Here is a 20,252-nt window from a genome sequence, read left to right as displayed (position 1 = left end):
GAGATCCCGAGGTAGACGGGGAGGAGGCATCGTACAACTGCTGTTAGTGCAGGGCAGAGAAAGAGAACTTGAGCCCCACTCCCAGGGTCCACTCCGCGTGGTCCACACTGAAGGGAAGTCACCGGTCTTCCTCAGAACTCAGGTGTGACAGAGCTGGCAGAGGAGAGGAAATTCCATCAGGGAACATGGTGGTGAGCATGTGTGTGTGTGTGTGTGTGTGTGTGTGTGTGTGTGTGTGTGTGTGTGTGTGTGTGTGTCAGGGCCCGAGAGAAGCCCCTGGGGTAAGGTGGGAGAGAGACTGCCCCCCTCCCCCACACCTAGTATGCACACCACACTCACTAGCTGTGGGATTTGGGGCCAGTTCCTTAAACAATCCTATTTCATTTTTGAGACAGGCCCTCACTGTGTTTCCCAGGCTGGCCTTAAACTCCTAATTCTCCTGTCTGGGCTCCTGAGTGCTCGAATCACAGGCTGCCCTGTGCCTTACTTGGTTCCTGAACTTCTCTGGTCCTGTTGCCTCAACAGTCTGACCAGGGATGGGGATGGTGCGGATGACACCCCCTGCCCCAGCAGGCCTTCTGAGAGCTCAGTAAAACACCCAGTGTGCGGGGACCATTCTGTGAAGATGGCACCAGAAGATGGGGGATGGGTTCTCGCCCTTCTGTGGAAAAGGCAAGGATAGACAGAGAACACCGGGCCCTGCCTGGCCCCGTGGGGCCGAAGTTTGCATTCGCTTCTGCTTGACCATGAGTTGCCCGTGGACCCCTGGCACCCCCCACACCTACCTCCTTTTTCATTCATTTTTAATTTTTTTTCTTCTGTTGCTCTGATCCTTTTGCTTTGTTTGTTTTTAGTGAAAAGAATTGTTTTCAGACACTGTATTCTGATCACGCTTTCCCTCTTTCCCAGCCACTGTCAGATCCTCCCTCTCCACCCAACCCCCTGCCTGTTTCTCCCTCCTTCAAAAAACAAATGACCAAGAAAGCAAAACACGCTGAAAATCTCAAAAACACGAAAACCAACATAGGCAAGCATGAGACCAGTAAGACAGACAAAACTATACGCGGCCAAGCGCCGACAGAAACACTGTTGAGTCCATCTTGTGGTGGCCATCTGCTGCTGGGCATGGGCCTATCCTGAAGTGTGGTTAATACACCCAGTGAGAGCCCACTGGAGGCCGATTTTCCCTTTGCTCGAGGGTACCGATGACAGACAGTTCTTGGTGAGAGGTGGGACGTGTCCACTCCCCTGTCAGCGCTGGCCCCATCAGGCTTGACCCTGTGCAGGCCTGTGTCTGCTGCCACAGTTCTGGGAGCTCGTGTGTGCACATCAGTGCTGTCATGTCTGGACCGCGCCGTTTCCTTGGAGTCATCTATCACCTCTGGCTCTTACGTTCTCTTCGCTTCCTTTTCCACGGAGCTCTCTCAGCCCCGGCGGGGGAGGGGTTTCGTGAAGACATCCCAGTTGGACCACCCACCTCCTTTCAGATCAAGGGCTTCAGTGCCTCAAGAGGACTTTCAGTGTTGCGCCCTGCAACCCAAGAGGCTGGAGGCCGCCCTGGGTTGCCTGAAGTGGGGCAGTGGGTGGGATTAGCAGGCACATGTTAAGTCATTGTCCTCAGTGGCTGGTTCACTGCTTACATAAACAGGGCCAGGAAGCCGAACTTGTTTTTGCTGGCAAGAGCCACAGTAGCTTCGGGAGAAGTTGAGAAACATGTCATCATGCATACTTCTCTCTGGCTATTGACATTTGCAAGTTTACATGAGGAGGGAAGAGGAGCGGGGTAACCCCAGCGGCAGAGCTCTTCGGCTTTCTGGAACCAGACCTTAGGGTAATGGGGGAGAGCTCCGCTTTCCAGAACTATGCTGCAGAGTCCTCAGTAGAGGGATGTCTGCGTGGTGGTGGGGCTAGTGGCCCAGAGAGTGGGCTAATGTAGGCCACACAGGTAGGGAAGCAAGGAAGGTAAAGGGAATTTCCCTCCCTTAAAGCTGTCCGGGGAGAGAAAATCATCATTCTGAGACCCCTGGGATGGCCTGGCCATCAACCGTCCCCTGACCCAGTGATCATCCAATAAGTATCCTCAGATAAAGTGTATGTTTCAAGTTAGGCATTACCATGGGAAACAGAGCTGCTTCCTGCCCTCTGGGGAGAGATGGAATACTAGACTTCAGGAGGGGAACTCTTGTTGCTCAGAGAAGGCAAATGGGCCCTGCCAGGGGTACCCACACTGCCTATAACTCATGGATAAGGCCAGATGCTATATGCTTATAACTTCAGTCCCTTGACGCCTGAGGCAGGAGGATCACTCTCACTTTGAGGGCAGCAGCTTAGTCTTTATAATGAGTTCTAGGTTAGCCAGAGCCACATAACAAGAACCTGTTCCAAAAATGAACCAGGCCAGGCAAGATGTTAGCTTGACCCCAACCAGCTAGCAACTGAGCTCACAGCTAGGTCAGAGGCCAAGTGTGCCTGCGGGGCAGGGACACACTTTGGGAGACTGGCGGGGCATTCTGCCTTCTTTCTCGATTTTAGTCCTAACTTCTGTACATCTGCCCTGCCTACAATGTCTCGTCAGGGCCTGGGACGGAGTGTCCTTTTCTGCTTGGGACAGGCCTTAGCGAGGACCAGAACGACTCACAGTCCTCGGATGCTCCTCTTTTCCCGTGATGCCTCATGATGCGCTTGGAGCTGGGCGTGGGGAGCTGGCTCCTTCTCAAAGTCGTTGCAGAAATGGGCAAAAAACGTGGCCGCTGTCATAGTGGCTGGCATGGGGGGTGGGATGGCATCTAACTTGCACATACCTTAGCAGGGGCCTCCTCCACCAGCAGAGCCAGTGCGGAGCCATCCTCTTGGGAGGTTACTCACACACTGCCCGTTCCCTGTGGGGCTCCCTTCCCTCCTCGCTGGGTAAGGAAACTTCAGACCCCAGCCGTCCCCAGGACTTTCACTTCCGGATGCTTTAAATGTACTGTTCCTTTTTTTAATGGACTGGTTCTCTGCAGCTGCTTATCAAACTCCCAGTGATTTCTCCAGTTTCTCTTTGCCTTTTAGAACGAGCGACTTATCTCTCCTCTGGTCTCGGCATCAGGAACATTTTATTTCAGGGCAGCCAGGATTATGGGTAGTTTTAAGGCCGTCAGGAATCTGGAGATTAAAAAGATGATAATATGGAAGAGGTGGAGAGACACAGCACAGAGCAGATGTTCAGTAGCTGCCAGTACTCCCTCCTAAGGGGACTTGTGGCCTTGCCTGTTAGGTTGCACAAAATTTTTTGAATTCTTCAGAAGGAGACAGGCACAAGCTTGCTGCCTGAGATCTCACGGGCTGAGCGATTGCTCAAGGGCAGATGTTGCGTGCTCTTTGCTGAATTTCATTGTGTGGAGCAGTGGCCACACCCCACACTGCCTGCTGGGTTTGGGAGGGAGCCTATGGTCACTATGGTACCTGCCCACCTGATTCCCTTTGTACCTCCTCCTGTGGGGCCTACTGAGGCGGAGTCCTGGCCACCTTCACGGGATGAGATGTGCAGATGGAGAAAATGGAAGCTGGGCCCAAAGATGGCTCCTTGTTTCCCCTCAGGAATCAAACCTGCTGGGAAGGGTGGGCTCGGGGTGCATTCTGACAAAGAGTTACAAGGTGGGGGTGGACTCTCCAGTCTGGAAGTTTTTGAGTCCACCCTGTCACCAGCACCCCACGCACACTGCACCCCTCTCTAGGTAATAACCCAGATCAGTTATAGTGTCTTTGTGTAAAGACAAAAATATTCAAGAGTAAGACAAGACCCGTGTAGAACTTTAAAACCTGGGAAAGCCCGGCTGTGCCCATTGGCCCAGCTTCTACTGAAGCAGAAGGATCTCTTTAGCCATGGTTTCAAGGCCAGCTTGGGGAGTGTAGTGACATTCTGTCTTAGAAAACAAAGCAAGCATCAGCACGAGGGTAAAAGGAAGGGAAAGAAATCACTGGTATTCCATCCTCTGGCTAGGCAGACGGGGAGAGGTCCAGGGAGGAGGCTTCCAAGACCATCACTTCTTCCCCTTCAAAGAGCCGCTGCTGAGGATGCCGCAGCACTGTCCAGGACCTAGGCACCGACTCAGCTGGGTCAGGAGGCAGAGCAGTGGTGGGGTGGGGAGGGCAGGTGACCCCTTTGGACTGGCTCTAGGTTCCTCTGGACTCGTCTCCCCAGTGAGAACGTCTTTTGATCATTAGGCATAACACGCTTCTGAGATCAAAGTTAACACAGCATTTTTTTCACAGTCCCAGAAGAAATATGTTTTGAAGCAGGGCTGACCGGCACCACTTACAAATGGGTTTTATAATTAATTGTTCCTGATTTAAAGAAAGCAAAGACCAGTGACTCAATTTTAAAGATCCAGAAGACCATTATCAAGTTCCTTGGCAGAGGAAGTGGCCATTATGTTGCTCCTTACAGCTCTGCTTTTGTGGAAGAGAAAATAAAGTTTTTTTTTTTTTGCAGGGTGGCGGGGGGAGGGGGGGCAAAGGGTGGGTGTTTCTCCAAATTGCCTGAATGTATTATTCATTGTTTGCAAGTGCAGTAACTGAACAGTCCTCACCAGTGTTCAGGCTGGTCACCCAACATGCAAAGGTTTCTCCTGGGAGGGGAAGGGATAGGGAAGTGGCCATAGAGCATTCGTCCTGGAACTGTCCAGGACAGAAGAGAGCTCCGCTTCCCCATTCTTGTTTTGCTTCTGCAGCACCTCCTGGCTGGTCCCCAGGGCAGGCTCTGCCCACGGCACCTCAAGGACTCCACTTGGACCACTGTGTCATCCACCATTGGTCCTTCTGGGAGTGTGCGGTGGAGACCTTGTCTGTGAGAGTCCTACCTCAGACCAGCATGTAACAAGCACCTGTTGCGTTCACTGGATGTTGCAGTCTTGCAGCCATGGCTGGGTGGTGACCTGTACAGGCAGTTATGAACACTTGATAATGGGAACATGTGCTGTCTGGTGATTTTGTTGATGGGCAGATAGAATTACACAATCCTAGATCTTATACGTCAATCACTTAGCGTATGGCCTCTTGATATTACCAAGAGATGCGGTAAGCAGGTGCATCTCCTGCCACCATAACGTGGCATACTGTTTTATAGTAAAGTTTTATTTTGTTGAAAATTGTGTGTGTGCATACATTTGTGTGTGCATATGCTTGTGGAAGCCAGAGGGTGGCATAGGGTGTCTTCTTTCATCATTTTTCATCTTTATTTTTCAATTAAAAAAAAAATCACATCTAAAGCCAGGTGGTGGTGGTGCACACCTTTAATCCCAGCACTTGGGAGGCAGGGGCAGGCTGATCTCTGAGTTCGAGGCCAGCTTTGTCTACAGAGCGAGTTCCAGGACAGCCAAGGCTACACAGAGAAACCCTGTCTCAGAAAATAAAACACCATCACGTCTACTGACTTAGTGTGGGGTGCAGATATTCCGTGGCATGAACATGGAGCCGAGGGGACAACGTTCAGGAGTTGGTTCTCTCTCCACACCACTTGGATTGTAGGGGTCAAACTCAGGTTTCCAGGCTTGTCAGCAAGGGCCTTTACCAGCTGAGGCGTCTCCTTGGCTCTCTCTACCTTATTTTTTGAGACAGGGTGTCGCACTGAGTCTGGAGCTGGCCAATTCAGCTAGCTTGGCTGGTTAGCAAGTCCCAGGGACCCTCTGGCTTCCACCTCCCTAGCGCTGGGATTACAGGCGCTGCTGCTGTGTCCGGCTGACACGTGGGTGCTGGGCATCAAACTCGGGGCCTGTGTGGTAAACACGCTACTGCTGGAGCCATTTCCCCAGCTGTATTTTTTTTTATAATTTGTGTGTGTGTGTGTGTGTGTGTGTGTGTGTGTGTGTGTGTGTGTGTGTGTGATGCACACACTTGGAGACACTAGAAGACAAATCTCGAGGAGTCAGTCTGTCCTGCCGTCTTGGATCCAGGGATCAAACTCAGGTTGTCAGGACTTTGTGCGAGCATCTCTACCCACTGAGCCCTCCTGCTGGCCTGCTCCTGCTGTTTTATTGAGACAGTCTCAGATAACCCAGGATGGCCTTCAAGCTGCATCCATGGGAGAGCAGGATCTGGAACTCCTGATCCCTAGGCCTCTACCTCAGAAGTGCTTGGATTACAGATGCTGTGGAGTTTGAATGAGTATGACCGCATAGGCTCCTGTGTTGGAGTTCTCAGTTTGGGAAGATTAAGTCACACACACTCCTAAGGATTGACCTTGTTGGAGGAGGTGTGTCACTGGGGGTAGGCTTTGAGGTTTCAAAAGCCCACAGCAGGTGCAGCGCCCCCCCTCCCTGCTGGATCAGGATGTGAAGCTCTCAGCTGGTGCTCCAGGACCCTGCCTGTCTGCTTTCCGATATGATGGTAATGGACTAACTCTCTGAAACTGTAAGCAAGCCCCCAGTTAAATGCTTTCTTTTATAGGAGTTGCCTTGGTCATGGTGTCTCTTCACAACAGTAGAACAGTGACTGAAACAGAGGTGTAGCACAATGCCTGGCTAAAACTTAAAAAAGGAAATAGGCCGGGCGGTGGTGGCGCACGCCTTTAGTCCCAGCACTCGGGAGGCAGAGCCAGGCGGATCTCTGTGAGTTCGAGGCCAGCCTGGGCTACCAAGTGAGTCCCAGGAAAGGCGCAAAGCTACACAGAGAAACCCTGTCTCGAAAAACAAAACAAAAACAAAAACAAAAAAAAAAAAAAAAAAAGGAACTAGGAGGGAGTCCATTCTGAAGTCAACACACTCATAACCCTTCACAGCCAGACCCGAAACCTGAGCTCCCCCTTTAGCTGAGTCAGTAGCTTGGGTCACACCAGCAGCACTGCCAACGTGTGCGTGTCGTGCTGTGGTGTGACCTCATGGTGGCTACATCACTGGCCACGGGCTGCACTAGTTTCTGATCTTATGGTGCCTCACTCTGTGTGGCCTGTGGTTGACCAGAACATCTTGTGCCCATGACTGGTTCAGGACAGCGGCATGTGCAAATGCCAAAGAAAGCATAAAGTGTCCATGGTTGTTGAACTTTCATGAAAACTGCCTTGCATCTGTGGTCCAGTGGCGCTCTCAGGCTGCCCGGTGAATTCTGATATTCGCTCTTCAGCTGGCAGAGGGCCCGTTGCTAGCATTCCAGTGGAGCCGCCTGCCGGCGGAGTTCTCTTATGCCAGCATTTCTAAGCTCCTACATGTTCAAAGTCAATGCATGAGCTTGATGTCTGTGTTAGCCTTTATCCTTATGTCTGCTTTGTCCAGTGGAAAATGGAAGGGTGAGAATATTGCTATGGTAATTTGGAGGGTCCTTGGGTCTGCTAAAACTTCACCTCATTCAGGCCAGGCATGGTAGTACACGCCTGTAATCCCAGGACTCAGGAGGTGGGGAGACATGTGTATCAACGTCATCCTCAGATACATAATTAGTTTAAGGCCAGCCTGGGCTATATGAGACCCTCTCTCAAACACAAGACAAAAACAGAACCCAGCAGTTTTGTTTGGGAAGCTTAGAGTTACTTGTAAGAGCGCTAACAGCTACACTCTTTATCTATGACAAAGTACTTGCTTAATCACTGTTCTCTTGCTGAGAGGAGACACCATGACCAAGGTGACTTATAAGAGAAAAGCATTTAATTGGGGCTTGCTTACAGTTTCAGAGAGTTAGTCCATGACTGTCATGGTAAGAAGTGCGGTAACAGGCCAGCATGGTGCTAGAGCGGTAGCTGAGAGCTCACATCCTGATCTGCAGGCAGCAGGGAGAGAGAGAGAGAGAGAGAGAGAGAGAGAGAGAGAGAGAGAGTGTGTGTGTGTGTGTGTGTGTGTGTGTGTGTGTGTGTGAGAGAGAGAGAGAGAGAGAGAGAGAGAGAGAGAGAGAGAGAGAGAGAGAGAGAGCGCCTGGCTGGCTGCCTGGCTGGCATGACATTTCTGAAACCTCAAAGCCCACCCTCAGTGACACACCTCCTAATCCTTCCCAAACAGTTCCACTGACTGGGGACCAAGCACTCCAACACACGAGCCTTTGGGGCCGTTATCATTCAAACACCACAGCACTGGAAACATCTTGAAACCTCAGACAGTGGAATACCAAGCAGAAGTGAGGGTAAACAGACTCCACCCACATACCGTGGAAACACAACTGAGAAAAGCAGAGTACAGGAGAACACATATAAACCATCTCACGAAGCTCAGAGACCACGTGAAGTTACAAAAGAAGAAGGGGCCCGTGGGTAGCCAGCTTATTTTTTAAAGTAGGGAAGGAAGGAGGAAGAGGGCTGGCAAGATGGCCCAGCTGGTAAAGATGCTTGCTGCTTAACCTGACAACCTGAGTTCAAACCCCGGGTCCCATATGATCTAAGGAAGAATGCCCACGCATTGTCCTCTGACTCCCACATGTACCTTGGCGTGTGCAGCCCCATAATAAATATAAGTAAGTAATAGATGTAATAAAATGTTTTACAGTAAGGGAGGATAAATCCACAGCTGTGAAGTGCATAGAGGTCCGGAGGCTGTAAATGAGGGGAACCAGAGCCACCTTCAGAGATAACAGGTGTGCTAGTTTCGGGGGAAGCTCTGGGTGTTTTATGCTTCATAACTATTATGAATACTGCATATTAACTTGCATATATAACTATGTGTAAAGTAGTTGAGGGACAATTGAAATACTGAAAGTATGTCATTGAAGAATATGTACGGCTTTAATCCCAGCACTCGGGAGGCAGAGGCAGGCGGATCTCTGAGTTCGAGGCCAGCCTGGTTTCCAAAGCGAGTTCCAGGAAAGGTGCAAAGCTACACAGAGAAACCCGGTCTCGAAAAACAAACAAACAAAAAAAAAAGAGTATGTACGAATGCTTGCTAGAACTCCGGCCTTTGGAAGCTCCGGGACGCCTTCCCCTCACCACCATCAGAAGGTTTGGGCTTCCAGGACTCTGGCGTCACCACTCAGGCTATCGCTGTGGGCACTGTGTGAACTCTGCCTCAGAGGCTGCATTTCTCACAGGTGGGGCTCTCTGGTGCCCAAGCATGTCCCCCCACCAACCTGATGTTGGAACCTTGGGTGCTGGTTGACAGAGGGAAGGCTTCCTTACTCACTGTGGGCCAGAGAAGTTTAGGGAGCCTCCTCAAACTCACCTGACTACAAGGTGACAATGACAAGCTGCTGTTTTTTTTTTAATTTCATTTAATTTTATCCCCCCCCCCCCCCCCCGAGCTGAGGACTGAACCCAGGGCCTTGCGCTTGCTAGGCAAACACTCTACCACTGAGCTAAATCCCCGACTCCTAATTTTATCTTCTTGAGACAAGGTCTGAGACTTTGAAACCCTGGCTGTCCTGGAACTCACAGAGACCCACTTTGCTTCTATTAAGATTAAAGATTAAGCTCGAGGTATGGCACACGCCTTTTATCTCAACACTCTGGAGGCAGAGGCAGGAGGATCTCTGAGTCCCAGGATAGCCAAGGATACCTCCGTCTCAAAAAAACCAAAAGAAGAAGAAAAAGAAGGAGGAGGGGGAGAAGGAGAAAAGAAGGAGGAGGAGGAGGAGGAGGAGAAGAAGAAAAAGAAAGGTGTTCTTCACCACACCTGACTATTTCTTTAAAACAACTTATTTTTATTTATGTATACATGTCTCTCTCTCTGTCTCTCTCTCTCTCTGTGTCTCTCTCTCTGTCTCTCTCTCTCTCTCTCTCTCTCTCTCTCTGTGTGTGTGTTTCCTCTGAGACCAGTGAGAGTTATAGACAGTAGTGAGCTGCCCTATGTAGGTGCTGGGAGAACTTGGGTCCTCAGAGAGCAACATTCCCTCTTAACCACTGAGCCATCTCTCCAGCCCCTGCCATTTTTTTTTTCCCACCCAAGGATCAAGACTCTGGAGGTAAAGAGAGAAAAACAGAGAGAGCACCCTTCTGGTGTTGCACCTGTTGTACCGTCCTCCCGGTGGTTAAGTGGGAGGAGGCACGAAGGACGTCCGGGTAGCCAGGCGGAATCCCTGCTTCTCTCGTGCAGGGCACCTGCACATGGCCGCTGGTTGCTGGGGACCGTCAGGTTGTCCTGGCTCAGCAGCTGTAGTCTACTTGTCCCTCCCTGAGGCCCTGAGGAAAGGTGGAGAGAGCAGAGGCCAGGCACCAGGTAAAGCCTCTTTCCAAGCACGCGATCCTTGGAGGGCGAAGAGAGCCTCTTGTGTTTATTATCCAGGAACACGTGTGAGGACATGAGGTCAGGCACTCGGCTCTTCTGAATCCCTGGCCAGATGTGTTGCTGCTGCTTGCTGATAGGAAGTTAGATGTTCTGTTTGAAGAGTCACATATACCTAACTTAAAAATGCCATGTTCCCTAGACTCCATTTCCCAGCCGGTGGGGTTAATTAATACAAGGTACTTGGGCTCATTTTTCCCCCCCTTGGCCTTATGAAAGGTTTACTTTTTGGTTTTTTTGAGATAGAGTTTCTCTGTGTAGTTTTGCGCCTTTCCTGGATCCCACTCTGTAGACCAGGCTGGCTTCAAACTCACAAAGATCCGCCTGCCTCTGCCTTCCAAGTGCTGGGCTTAAAGGCGTGCGCCACCACTGCCCGGCAGGTTTTTTTTTTTTTTTTTTTTTTTTTTGGTTTTTCGAAACAGGGTTTCTCTGTGTAGCTTTGCGCCTTTCCTGGAACTCACTTGCCAGGCTGGCCTCGAACTCACAGAGATCCGCCTGGCTCTGCCTCCCGAGTGCTGGGATTAAAGGCGTGCGCCACCACCGCCCGGCAAGGTTTTTTTTTTTTTTTAAACAAACATTTATAATCATTATTTTATACAGATATAGATATGTAAACACAACATTGAGTTCAGTGGTCCTTCAGCATTTTTCACTTAAATGTTTTTTGGGGCTTTTTTTTTTTTTTTTGAGCATATAAACAGGTTATAATTTCAAAGTCCAGAGTTATTTGAAACTGGAAAATATTTTCTCTGTAGAAGATAGTAAAAATGATAACATTTCCCAATAAGCCACTTGAAGCCAAGTGTTAGCTGAATTATGCATATATCTATTGATTAGTTTCTGGGATACAGAAGAATCCTGACTTCATCTGTTCAGAGAGCTATGTTTTTTTTTTTTTTTTGGTTTTTTGAGACAGGGTTTCTCTGTGTAGCTTTGCGCCTTTCCTGGAACTCACTTGGTAGTCCAGGCTGGCCTCGAACTCACAGAGATCCGCCTGGCTCTGCCTCCCGAGTGCTGGGATTAAAGGCGTGCGCCACCACCGCCCGGCCAGAGAGCTATGTTTTACTTAAGTTGTGTAAGTGAGATTCCTAGTCATCTTCCCCTTCACTGTTTGATTTACGGCAGACATTTTTCTATAGGCTAATCCATATTCTAAAAAGATGTTAGCCTCCCCTCCTGAAAGTACGGCCAAGATATCCTTCCATTAGCTTGTTACGGTACAAATTCTTATCCTAATAGTGAAATGTTTCACTAAAGCATGCCCAGTAATTGGGCAAGGCCAAAACTTATTATAAACCACAGCCATCCTAGGGTCCCCCCTGCTAGGTAGCCTCCCTGGATCTGTGGGTTGCAGTCTGATTGTCCTTTGCTTTATATCTAGTATCTACTTATGAGTGAGTACATAGCATGTTTATCCTTCTGAGTCTGGGTTACCTCACTCAGGATGATATTTTCTAGTTCTATCCATTTGCCTGCAAACCTCATGATATCATTGTTTTTCTCTGCTGAGTAGTACTCCATTGTGTATACGGACCACATTTTCTTCATACCTGGGCTCATTTTTGTCTTAGATTCTGTGAGTCCTTAATCTGAACTAGGAAATGAGTGGATTGAGACTCCCAGGCTGGCCTTAAGCTTTTGGTGATCTCCCTGTCTCAGGCTCCCAAATGTGGGGTTTACAGACATGAATCACTATGCCTGCCTGACTCAATGTTTCTTGAATATTTTTTCCCATGAATTTTTCCCCCCTAGGGAATGAAGAATATGTTTAGTTTTTACTTCCCAACTTGCTTCCTAGAATAAAAACAGCTGTGCCCAGATGTTTACAAGATAGTTATGTGTTTAGAGTCCTGGTCAGAGCAGAGAGAGTCCAAAGCCTTGGCTCTTTTCTCCTTGCTGATAGTAATTCTCTATGTTGGTTACCACCTATAAAATGGGCCCATGTGCATGCACCTTGTGACACTGAGAGTTCTTGTGCATTTGGGTATGCTGGGTTCCTCCCCAGGTGAATCATTTGTTCACTTGTGCATTTGTGCATGCTGGGTTCACACCCAGGTGAATCATTTGTTCACCTGTGCATTTGTGCATGCTGGGTTCACACCCAGGTGTATCATTTGTTCACCTGTGCATTTGTGCATGCTGGGTTCACACCCAGGTGAATCATTTGTTCACCTTGCATTTTGTCAGTTGCAAAAGGGTGCCTATATGTGCCAGGCACTGTTCTAGACACTGGGGAGTGGTTTTCTTTCATTCATTCATCCATCCATCCATCTATTTATTCTGTGTGTGTGTGTGTGTGTGTGTGTGTGTGTGTGTATGTTTGAGACAGGGTTTCTCTGTGTAGTCCTGGCATCCTGGCTATCCTGGAACTTGCTCTGTAGACCAGGCTGGCCTTGGACTCAGAGATCTGCCTGCCTCTGTCTCTGCATCTGCCTCCTGAGTGCTGGGATTAAAGGCAGGCACCCCCACTGCCTCACTTATTTTTAATGTTGGTTTAATAATAAAAAGTAAATAATAATATTATTGTGTGCGTATGGTCTGCGTGTGTACATGCCGTAGCACACGTGCTCAGAGGACAACTTTTGGGAGTTGATTCTCCTTGCCCAGCTCAGATCCTCGGGCGTGCACGGCAAGCATTTTTCCCTGCTGAACCGTCTTGCTGGCTCTGTGGTAAAGTCTTGATAAAGACAGATTTGGATTTGGTTTTGTGACTCGTGTGACGGGTGCCATCGTCGGGGAGTTGACACAAGAAAGGCTTAAGTCAGCTGGGACTAGGGAGCAACACTTAGGGAAGGGGACCGAGGCTGAGACCTGAAATACACATGATGTTCTGCTGTGGGGATGGCATGGGAGTGTTAGGACCCGGCAGAGCAAAACGCAGAGAGGGAGAGAGGGAGGCTCTGGAGCTCCATCAGTGGTGAGAGGAGGCTCTGAGGCCAGGCAGGAATACATAGGTGGGAGGTGCCCTGGGCCCTGCTGAGCATCTGGATCTTCATTCTGTGAGCAGGGTCGTGGCTTTGTTTGTTTGTTTTCTTTCTTTCTTTCTTTTTTTTTTTTTTTTTTTTTTTTTGGTTTTTCTGAGACAGGGTTTCTCTGTGTAGCTTTGCGCCTGTCCTGGATCTCGCTCTGTAGACCAGACTGGCCTCGAACTCACAGAGATCCGCCTGCCTCTGCCTCCGGAGTGCTGGGATTAAAGGTGTGCGCCACCACCGCCCGGCGTTTTCTTTCTTTTTTAAGGCAAGGTCTCGAAATACAGCTCTTACTGATGCAGAACTTGCTATGTAGAGACCCATTTTGACCTCAGCCTCGAACTCACAGAGATCCGCCTGCCTCTGTCTCCCGAGTGCTGGGATTAAAGGCGTGTGCCACCACAATCGTCTCCTTAAAGGGTTTTCTAATCAGGGGAGCTGGGTTGCTGGATCATGGCTTGAGAAGGTGCATTCTAGCAGACAGCTAGGTGGTCTGGGAGGCTTCTGGAGGCCAGGCAGATGTGATGGAGGCTGCACAAAGGGAGGACCCCAGAGTATTACCGTGGAAGCCTTTGACGTCTCCAGATCACAAGCCAAGTCCTATTGCTGTGGCTCACTCTGTGTATTTTCTTCCCCAGAGGTGGCAAAGGATACGGTGACCAGCCTACCCGGGGCCACCGTCACCCTGATCTGCCCTGGGAAGGAGGCAGAAGGCAATGTCACCATTCGATGGGTGTACTCTGGCTCACAACGCAGGCGGTGGACGACCATGGGAAACACGCTGCTTCTGAGGGCAGTGCAGCTCAGTGACACGGGGAACTATTCATGCTTCCTGGATGGTCACCGGGTTGGGACTGTGCCCTTGCTGGTGGATGGTGAGTTGTGCCCTCAGTGTCCTTGGAATTGGTCCTCGGGCAGCTCCAATGTCCTTAAACATGCGCCTGCATTCCGGAGAGGTGCCCCAATTTATCCTTTAACTTGGTTGCTTTTTTGGCTCAAGAGTTTCGGGAAAGGGGCCACTGCTCTGCCTGTGATACAGGAACGTGTGGCTGCTGGTGGAAGCTGTGTGGCAGATTTAATAGCCCTGGACGCATAGCCAGGCATCCGGGCTTAACTCTTGCTACATCCCTCAGCTTCCTCTGGCAAAATAAAGTGAACTTTATCATGTTTGTGGAGAGTGTTGCAAAGATGAAGTGTCTGAGGGTGAAGATTCTGCCCAGCACACATGAAACGCTCAGATGGCGCACCCCGAGGATTGGCCGGTGAAGGGCGGGCTCCCTGGTCTCCCAGGAAGGCTGTAGGTCCCATGCCCTGTGTGCAAGCCACATTCTTCCTTTATCTCCTGTAGTCCTTCCGGTGTCCCTGTTGATGTTATATCAAAATCAGTTCATTTCAGATGAGGAACCTGAAGAGAGCCTGGCTGAGTCAAAGTTGCTGGTTCGCATCATCTTTTTTTTTTTTTTTTTTTTTGGGTTTTTCGAGACAGGGTTTCTCTGTGTAGCTTTGCGCCTTTCCTGGGACTCACTTGGTAGCCCAGGCTGGCCTCGAACTCACAGAGATCCACCTGGCTCTGCCTCCCGAGTGCTGGAATTAAAGGCATGCACCACCACCACCCGGCCGCATCATCTTTTCAACCCTTTAGAGCAGTGGTTTCCGACCTTCCTAACGCTGCGAACTTTTTTTTTTTTTTTTTTTTTTTTGGTTTTTCGAGACAGGGTTTCTCTGTGTAGCTTTGCGCCTTTCCTGGAACTCGCTTTGGAGACCAGGCTGGCCTTGAACTCACAGAGATCCGCCTGGCTCTGCCTCCCGAGTGCTGGAATTAAAGGCGTGCGCCACCACTGCCCGGCACGCTGCGAACTTTTAACACAGTTCCTCATGCTGTGGTGACCCCCACCCATAAAATTATTACTTCATAGCTGTGATTTCGCTACTGTTATGAATCATAATGTAAATATTTTTGGAGACAGAAGGTTGGCAGAGGGGTCGTGACCCACAGTTTGAGAACCACTACTTTAGACAGAAGCCCAAAGGGTGATGGTGCCTTTCTTCCCTTGCTGGGGCTCTGCTGGCCAGTATGTCCCTGGGGGAGTTGTGTCTCGTGGCTCCATGCTGAACCAAGGAGTCCCCTCAGCCGGGAGGAGTGATGTGTAAACAGAGGTGCCCAGGAAGCCTTGCACCCCCTTCATCCCGCTGAGTTCTCTTTCAGTTCCTCCAGAGGAGCCCAAACTCTCCTGCTTCCGGAAGAACCCCCTTGTAAGTGCTACTTGTGAGTGGTTTCCAAGCAGCAGCCCTTCTCCAACGACCAAGGCTGTGCTGTTCGTGAAGAAAATGTAAGTGATGGGCGGGGCTGAGTGTTCATGTTTGGTTGATGCTCACTGGGGTCCCCGAGCTGGGGGGACAAGGTTGGAAGGCCCCAAGCAACTGATGGACTCACTGGACAGGGACCTTTTTTTTTTTCTTTTTAGGTTTATTTTACTTGGTGCATAAGAATGTTTTGCCTACGTGCATGTGTGTGTACCACATGCAAGCCTATCAGATCCCTCTGGGACCTATGGAGGGTTGTCAGCCACCGTGTGGGTGTTAGGAGTTGAATCCAGGGTCCTCTGCAAGAGCAACAAGTACCTGTAGCCACTGAGTCTTCTCTCCAGCCTCAGGACCAATGTTTTAGCAGTAGAAAGCTATTCCAAATCTGTCACGTGACCTGTGTAAGGCCTTGTCTTTGATCCCCACTTACTCCAAAAGTTTAAAAAATAAATAAGTCAAAAGAATTCCTTTGGAATAAAGGAACCGAGCCCTATGCTGGGCATGGTGTTAATTCAGTGTAGCTAACCCAACAGCTGTGGGAAATGGGTGCTGCGGTTCAAGGAGATTGATTAATTTGCTTAAGGTCATCTAGCTAGAAAGTGGTTCTAGGTGGCCAGGAAGAGAATCCAATCCCAGGATGGGCTGCCCAATTTCCATCAAGGTCCAAAGGTTTGAGGTGTTTCCCTAAAGAAAGTGCAAATGGCCCTGGGGGTAGGGTGAGGGCAGGAAGACTGTTATCATGCCTTGACCCTGTAAGCATTACAAAGGCGGGACAGGGAGTGGTCATGGGTGGGGGTGAGGTGCTACCCATCCAGGCAGAAGTTGGGACCTAGGGTGGCTTCAGCCAGCGATTTACAGGAAGTGTTATGTGCTAAACTGCAGTCTTCATCCTGAGCCTAGCCTATTAAGCCCAGATATTTGTAATAAAGTTTGAATGATCGGAGTATGTTAGTCCTCCTTATTGGTTCTTTCTTTGGGTTCAGTTACCATCAGTCAACCATGGCCCCAGAATATCAAGTGGAAAATTTCAGAAGTAAACAATTGCATGTTTTAAGTTGTATCATTCTAAGTAATCTTATGAAACCCCGTGCAGTCCCTCCCAGGCTACCTGTGCGGTTGCACAGAACTCTTAGTCATCTGGTTGTTGGTGTTTGTGGGCATCAAGCTTGGCCCCAGGCAAGAGCGGCAAGAGCAGGAAGTGATCAAGAGTAGGCACCAGAGCAGGAAACATGAAAGCAGATTCACCCGGGAGTGTGGCACTACTTCGGAGCAGTAGACACACACGGTGTACCAGGGCAGAGCCTGGTACTCTCAGGTCTCAGGTCTCTCACTGAAGGGTCTGGGAAACACCCCCAGCACGTATGAGAGAACTTACATATTAGGAAACCAGTGTGGTGACCAGCACGGGTTGGGCCCAGGGTTCATACCTGGGTCTGTGGTTGGCTACTTGTTTCCCAGTGGCAGGAAAGTGGGAGGAGTCTCAGGCTTCCAGGTCAGGTGGGATGATGGTATCTGACTTCCCTTGACCATCCTCAATATGCAGACCCCCTCCCATCTGTCCCCCCTTCCATGTGAGCATTTGCAAAGCATACTGCATCACCCGAGGGCAGCTCTTTTGAGCACTCTTTTGGGACGGGGAAGGACTTTTCACATTCATTTCTGCATCCTTTATAGCATGTAGGACAAGAGCCAGGAAGGAATTCAGAGGACACACAGACAAGAGAGAGACCAGAGGGGCCTTCTCCTCTGCCCACCCCCCCATTGGCTGGGCTTTGCCATAGACCCTATTGGATAGCTAGGTATTGATGCCTTTAGCATAGACTCTATCAGAGAGGTATTGATGCCTTTAGCATAGACTCTATCGGATAGGTATTGATGCTTTTAGCATTCCCATTTTCTAGGAAGAAAAACAAACTCTTGGGTTGAAAAACTTGCCTAGAAACTAACAGGAGTCAACACTGGCTGAGTTGAAGCCCAGAAACTAGACACCAGTTCCCAAGCTTTCAATCCCTGGGCCAGACTTAAATTTCTCTTGCAAAAGAACAGAAATTGCTAGAATGTGTGTGCCCTTCTTCCGTTGTGTCCCACAGCAACAGCACCAACTCAAAGAGTGACTTCCAGGTGCCCTGCCAGTATTCTCAGAAGTCCAGACGCTTCTCCTGCCAGGTGGAAATCCTAGAGGGTGAAAGAGTTTACCACGTAGTGTCACTGTGTGTTTCGAACAGCGTCGGAAGCAAGTCCAGCAGCAACGTGGCATTTCAGAGCTTAAAAATTGGTAAGCAAGTCCCAGCCCACAGCGGCTTCCTTCTCTTGTGGGTATGTTCCTGATCTGCTCCCGGGACAGGCAGGGAAGATTTGCAGAGCACCTTGGGAGTTGGGTCTTTTGGGGGCATTTGCTGACAAATGGATGGCGGGGGAGCCTCTTATGATGAACACGGGGTGCTGAGGGGTGGTCCAGTGAATGAGTTCTTGCCTACCAGGTGCGAGGTGCTGGGTTCCATTCTCACTAAATAAATTGAATGCAAACATTTCCGGGGCGTGGTGTGCCTGGGGGTAGGGGTGTCTGCAGAGCTTTTGCGGGTCCCTTCTGTACCATGCTTGCTGCTGCTCAGAAGCCCTATCTATTCCTTCTCCACAGTGCAGCCTGACCCGCCTATGAATCTGGTCGTATCGGCCATACCTGGAAGGCCTCGTTGGCTCAACGTCACCTGGCAAGACCCCGAGTCCTGGGACCCAGGCTACTACATGCTTAAGTTTGAGCTTCGATACCGACCCGTGTGGTCAAAGACATTCACCGTGTGGCTGGTAATTCTTTTCCTTTTTTTTTTTTTTGGAGACAAAAAAGTTTTACCCTGAAGTAGCCTTGAACTCCCGACAATGCTCCCGCCTTGACCTCCTGTTCCTAAGTGCTGTAATTACTAAAGTCAGCCTCCATGCCCAGATCAAAACTATTTCTAAACAGAAAAAATGCCCCCTAGATCCTTGGGGGCAAGTAGGACGCTAGAAAAACAGGGGATTCTGGGTCTGGCTCTGTATCGTTCCTTCCTTCATAGTCTTGGGTGAGCCGTTTAATTTTAGGAGTCTTGGCTGTGTCTTTATAAATGAGACTAATAACGCCGGGCCCCTTCTCACCGGCCTGCTCGTGAGAATCAGGGCAAAAGGACAGTGCTGGGGTCTCTGGAAAGGAAGGGCTGCAGCTTGCAGGGTTCTCTAGCCCACCGTGACGCAAGCCGTGACGCAAGCCCGCGTGGCTGAGAACAACTCCATCTCACTCAGCCTGTCTGCCAAGTGGAGAGCAGGGTGGTCAAGGGTGCCCTCTCCCTGTAGCGTTGCCCCACCGGGGCCCCCGGGACTCACCGTGTCTCTATCCTCAGCTCCAGGCGGCCCAGTACCAGTGCATCATCCATGATGCCTTGCGAGGAGTGAAGCACGTGGTGCAGGTCCGTGGAAAGGAGGAGCTTGAGACTGGCCAGTGGAGCGAGTGGTCCCCGGAAGTCACGGGCACCCCTTGGATAGGTACCTGGGTCTGCACGGAGGGAGGTTGGGACAGGGTGTATCAGCAGTCCAGTACTGTATGGCAAACCACGCTGAGTCAGCACCCCCAGCCCCTTCATTTCATCTCATTCAGAGAGTACTTCTTTTAGTCCAGGCAGGCCCAGAACTTTCCACACAGTTAAGAAAACCTTGAGTTTCTGATTCTCTGGCCTCCACCTCCCAAGCACTGGGTCAATAGTAGCTCTATTTGCCTAAGTCTGGAAGCTTGTCTGCGTGTCTTTCCCGAGTCACTAACGCTCTGAATCCCAGGCTCTCAGATCTGGAGGGTCAAGTGTAGCTGCACTCGTGAGTTGGGAGCTCACTAGAGGCTGGGCCCTTTTCTCCTTACACTTCTTCCTTCTAGTGGGCCAGCCTCAGTTGAGGGCAGCATGGAGGGGGCGAGGGCAGAGGATGGTGCTTAATTGAGGCAAAGAAGATCGTGCTTAATTGACTGATGCTATTTATCGTTAGGAAATGACAAGGTGGTAATGTTTGGGGGAATTATTGAAATCTCCCAAAGCATGCATGTGAGTCACTTCTCACTGTTAATGACAAAAGTCTGAACAGTCGGCTTAAGGGCAAAGGGACTCTTTTGACTCCGAGTTTCTGAGGACTGGGGCTGGTTGGCTGGTTCCATTGCTTTGGGTCTGAGGTGTGACATACCCGAGCTGGGGACCTCAGGACATGGAAGCAGGAAGCAGGAGAAACAGGCTAGGACAAGATGTCCCCTTCGAGGGTGTACCCAGTGACCTGCTTCCTCCAATTAGGCCCCACCTCCCAGTAATATCAAATTATGATTCCAAGCCAGGCATGTTGGTGCATGCCTTTAATCCCCCGGCACTTGGGAGGCAGAGGCTGGTGGATCTCTGAGTTTGAGGCCAGCCTGGTCCACAGAGTGAGTTTCAGGACAGCTGGAACTATATAATGAGGCACTGTCTTGACAAACAACAAAAGGTTAAGTCAGAGGCAAAGCCTCAGCTCTGTATGCTGCATTGTATTAAGACGAAGGCTACAGCATGTGAGTGTTGGGTATATTTCATATCCAGACCTAACAACATGCTTCTGATAAAACAAATTCCCGGAAGATAGAAGGAAGATAATAATTATCGGCAGTTTGTTTTGCTTCAGGGCTCCAAGGTAACCCACACTGTTCTCTAACTCAGACTCAGCCTCCCAGTTTGAGAGATTACAGGCATGTGCCATCACTCCGATCTTCTGAAATTTTTATCAGTTAATACATATCCATGGGAAAAAAGTACAAGGACTCAGGATT

The 20,252-nt window shown here is 49.9% G+C and overlaps 1 protein-coding gene across 1 annotated transcript in view; it reads left to right on the top strand.

Annotated features, from left to right (window-relative positions):
* The window catches only part of Il6r (interleukin 6 receptor), a 50,599-nt gene that overhangs the window by 16,024 nt on the left and 14,323 nt on the right, over nucleotides 1–20,252 (top strand). Inside the window, exons 2-6 of the mRNA XM_052731383.1 lie at nucleotides 13,780–14,016; nucleotides 15,348–15,471; nucleotides 17,536–17,720; nucleotides 18,084–18,250; nucleotides 18,820–18,961. Of these exons, the coding sequence (XP_052587343.1) occupies nucleotides 13,780–14,016; nucleotides 15,348–15,471; nucleotides 17,536–17,720; nucleotides 18,084–18,250; nucleotides 18,820–18,961 (855 nt within the window). The remainder of the gene's footprint in view (nucleotides 1–13,779; nucleotides 14,017–15,347; nucleotides 15,472–17,535; nucleotides 17,721–18,083; nucleotides 18,251–18,819; nucleotides 18,962–20,252) is intronic.

Source organism: Peromyscus californicus, unplaced genomic scaffold, assembly GCF_007827085.1.
Source record: "Peromyscus californicus insignis strain IS unplaced genomic scaffold, ASM782708v3 Scaffold_9__1_contigs__length_137607984, whole genome shotgun sequence".
NCBI classification, from domain to species: domain Eukaryota; kingdom Metazoa; phylum Chordata; class Mammalia; order Rodentia; family Cricetidae; genus Peromyscus; species Peromyscus californicus.
Note: the sequence above shows the minus strand (reverse complement) of the source record. Positions and strands in the feature narration are given on the sequence as shown.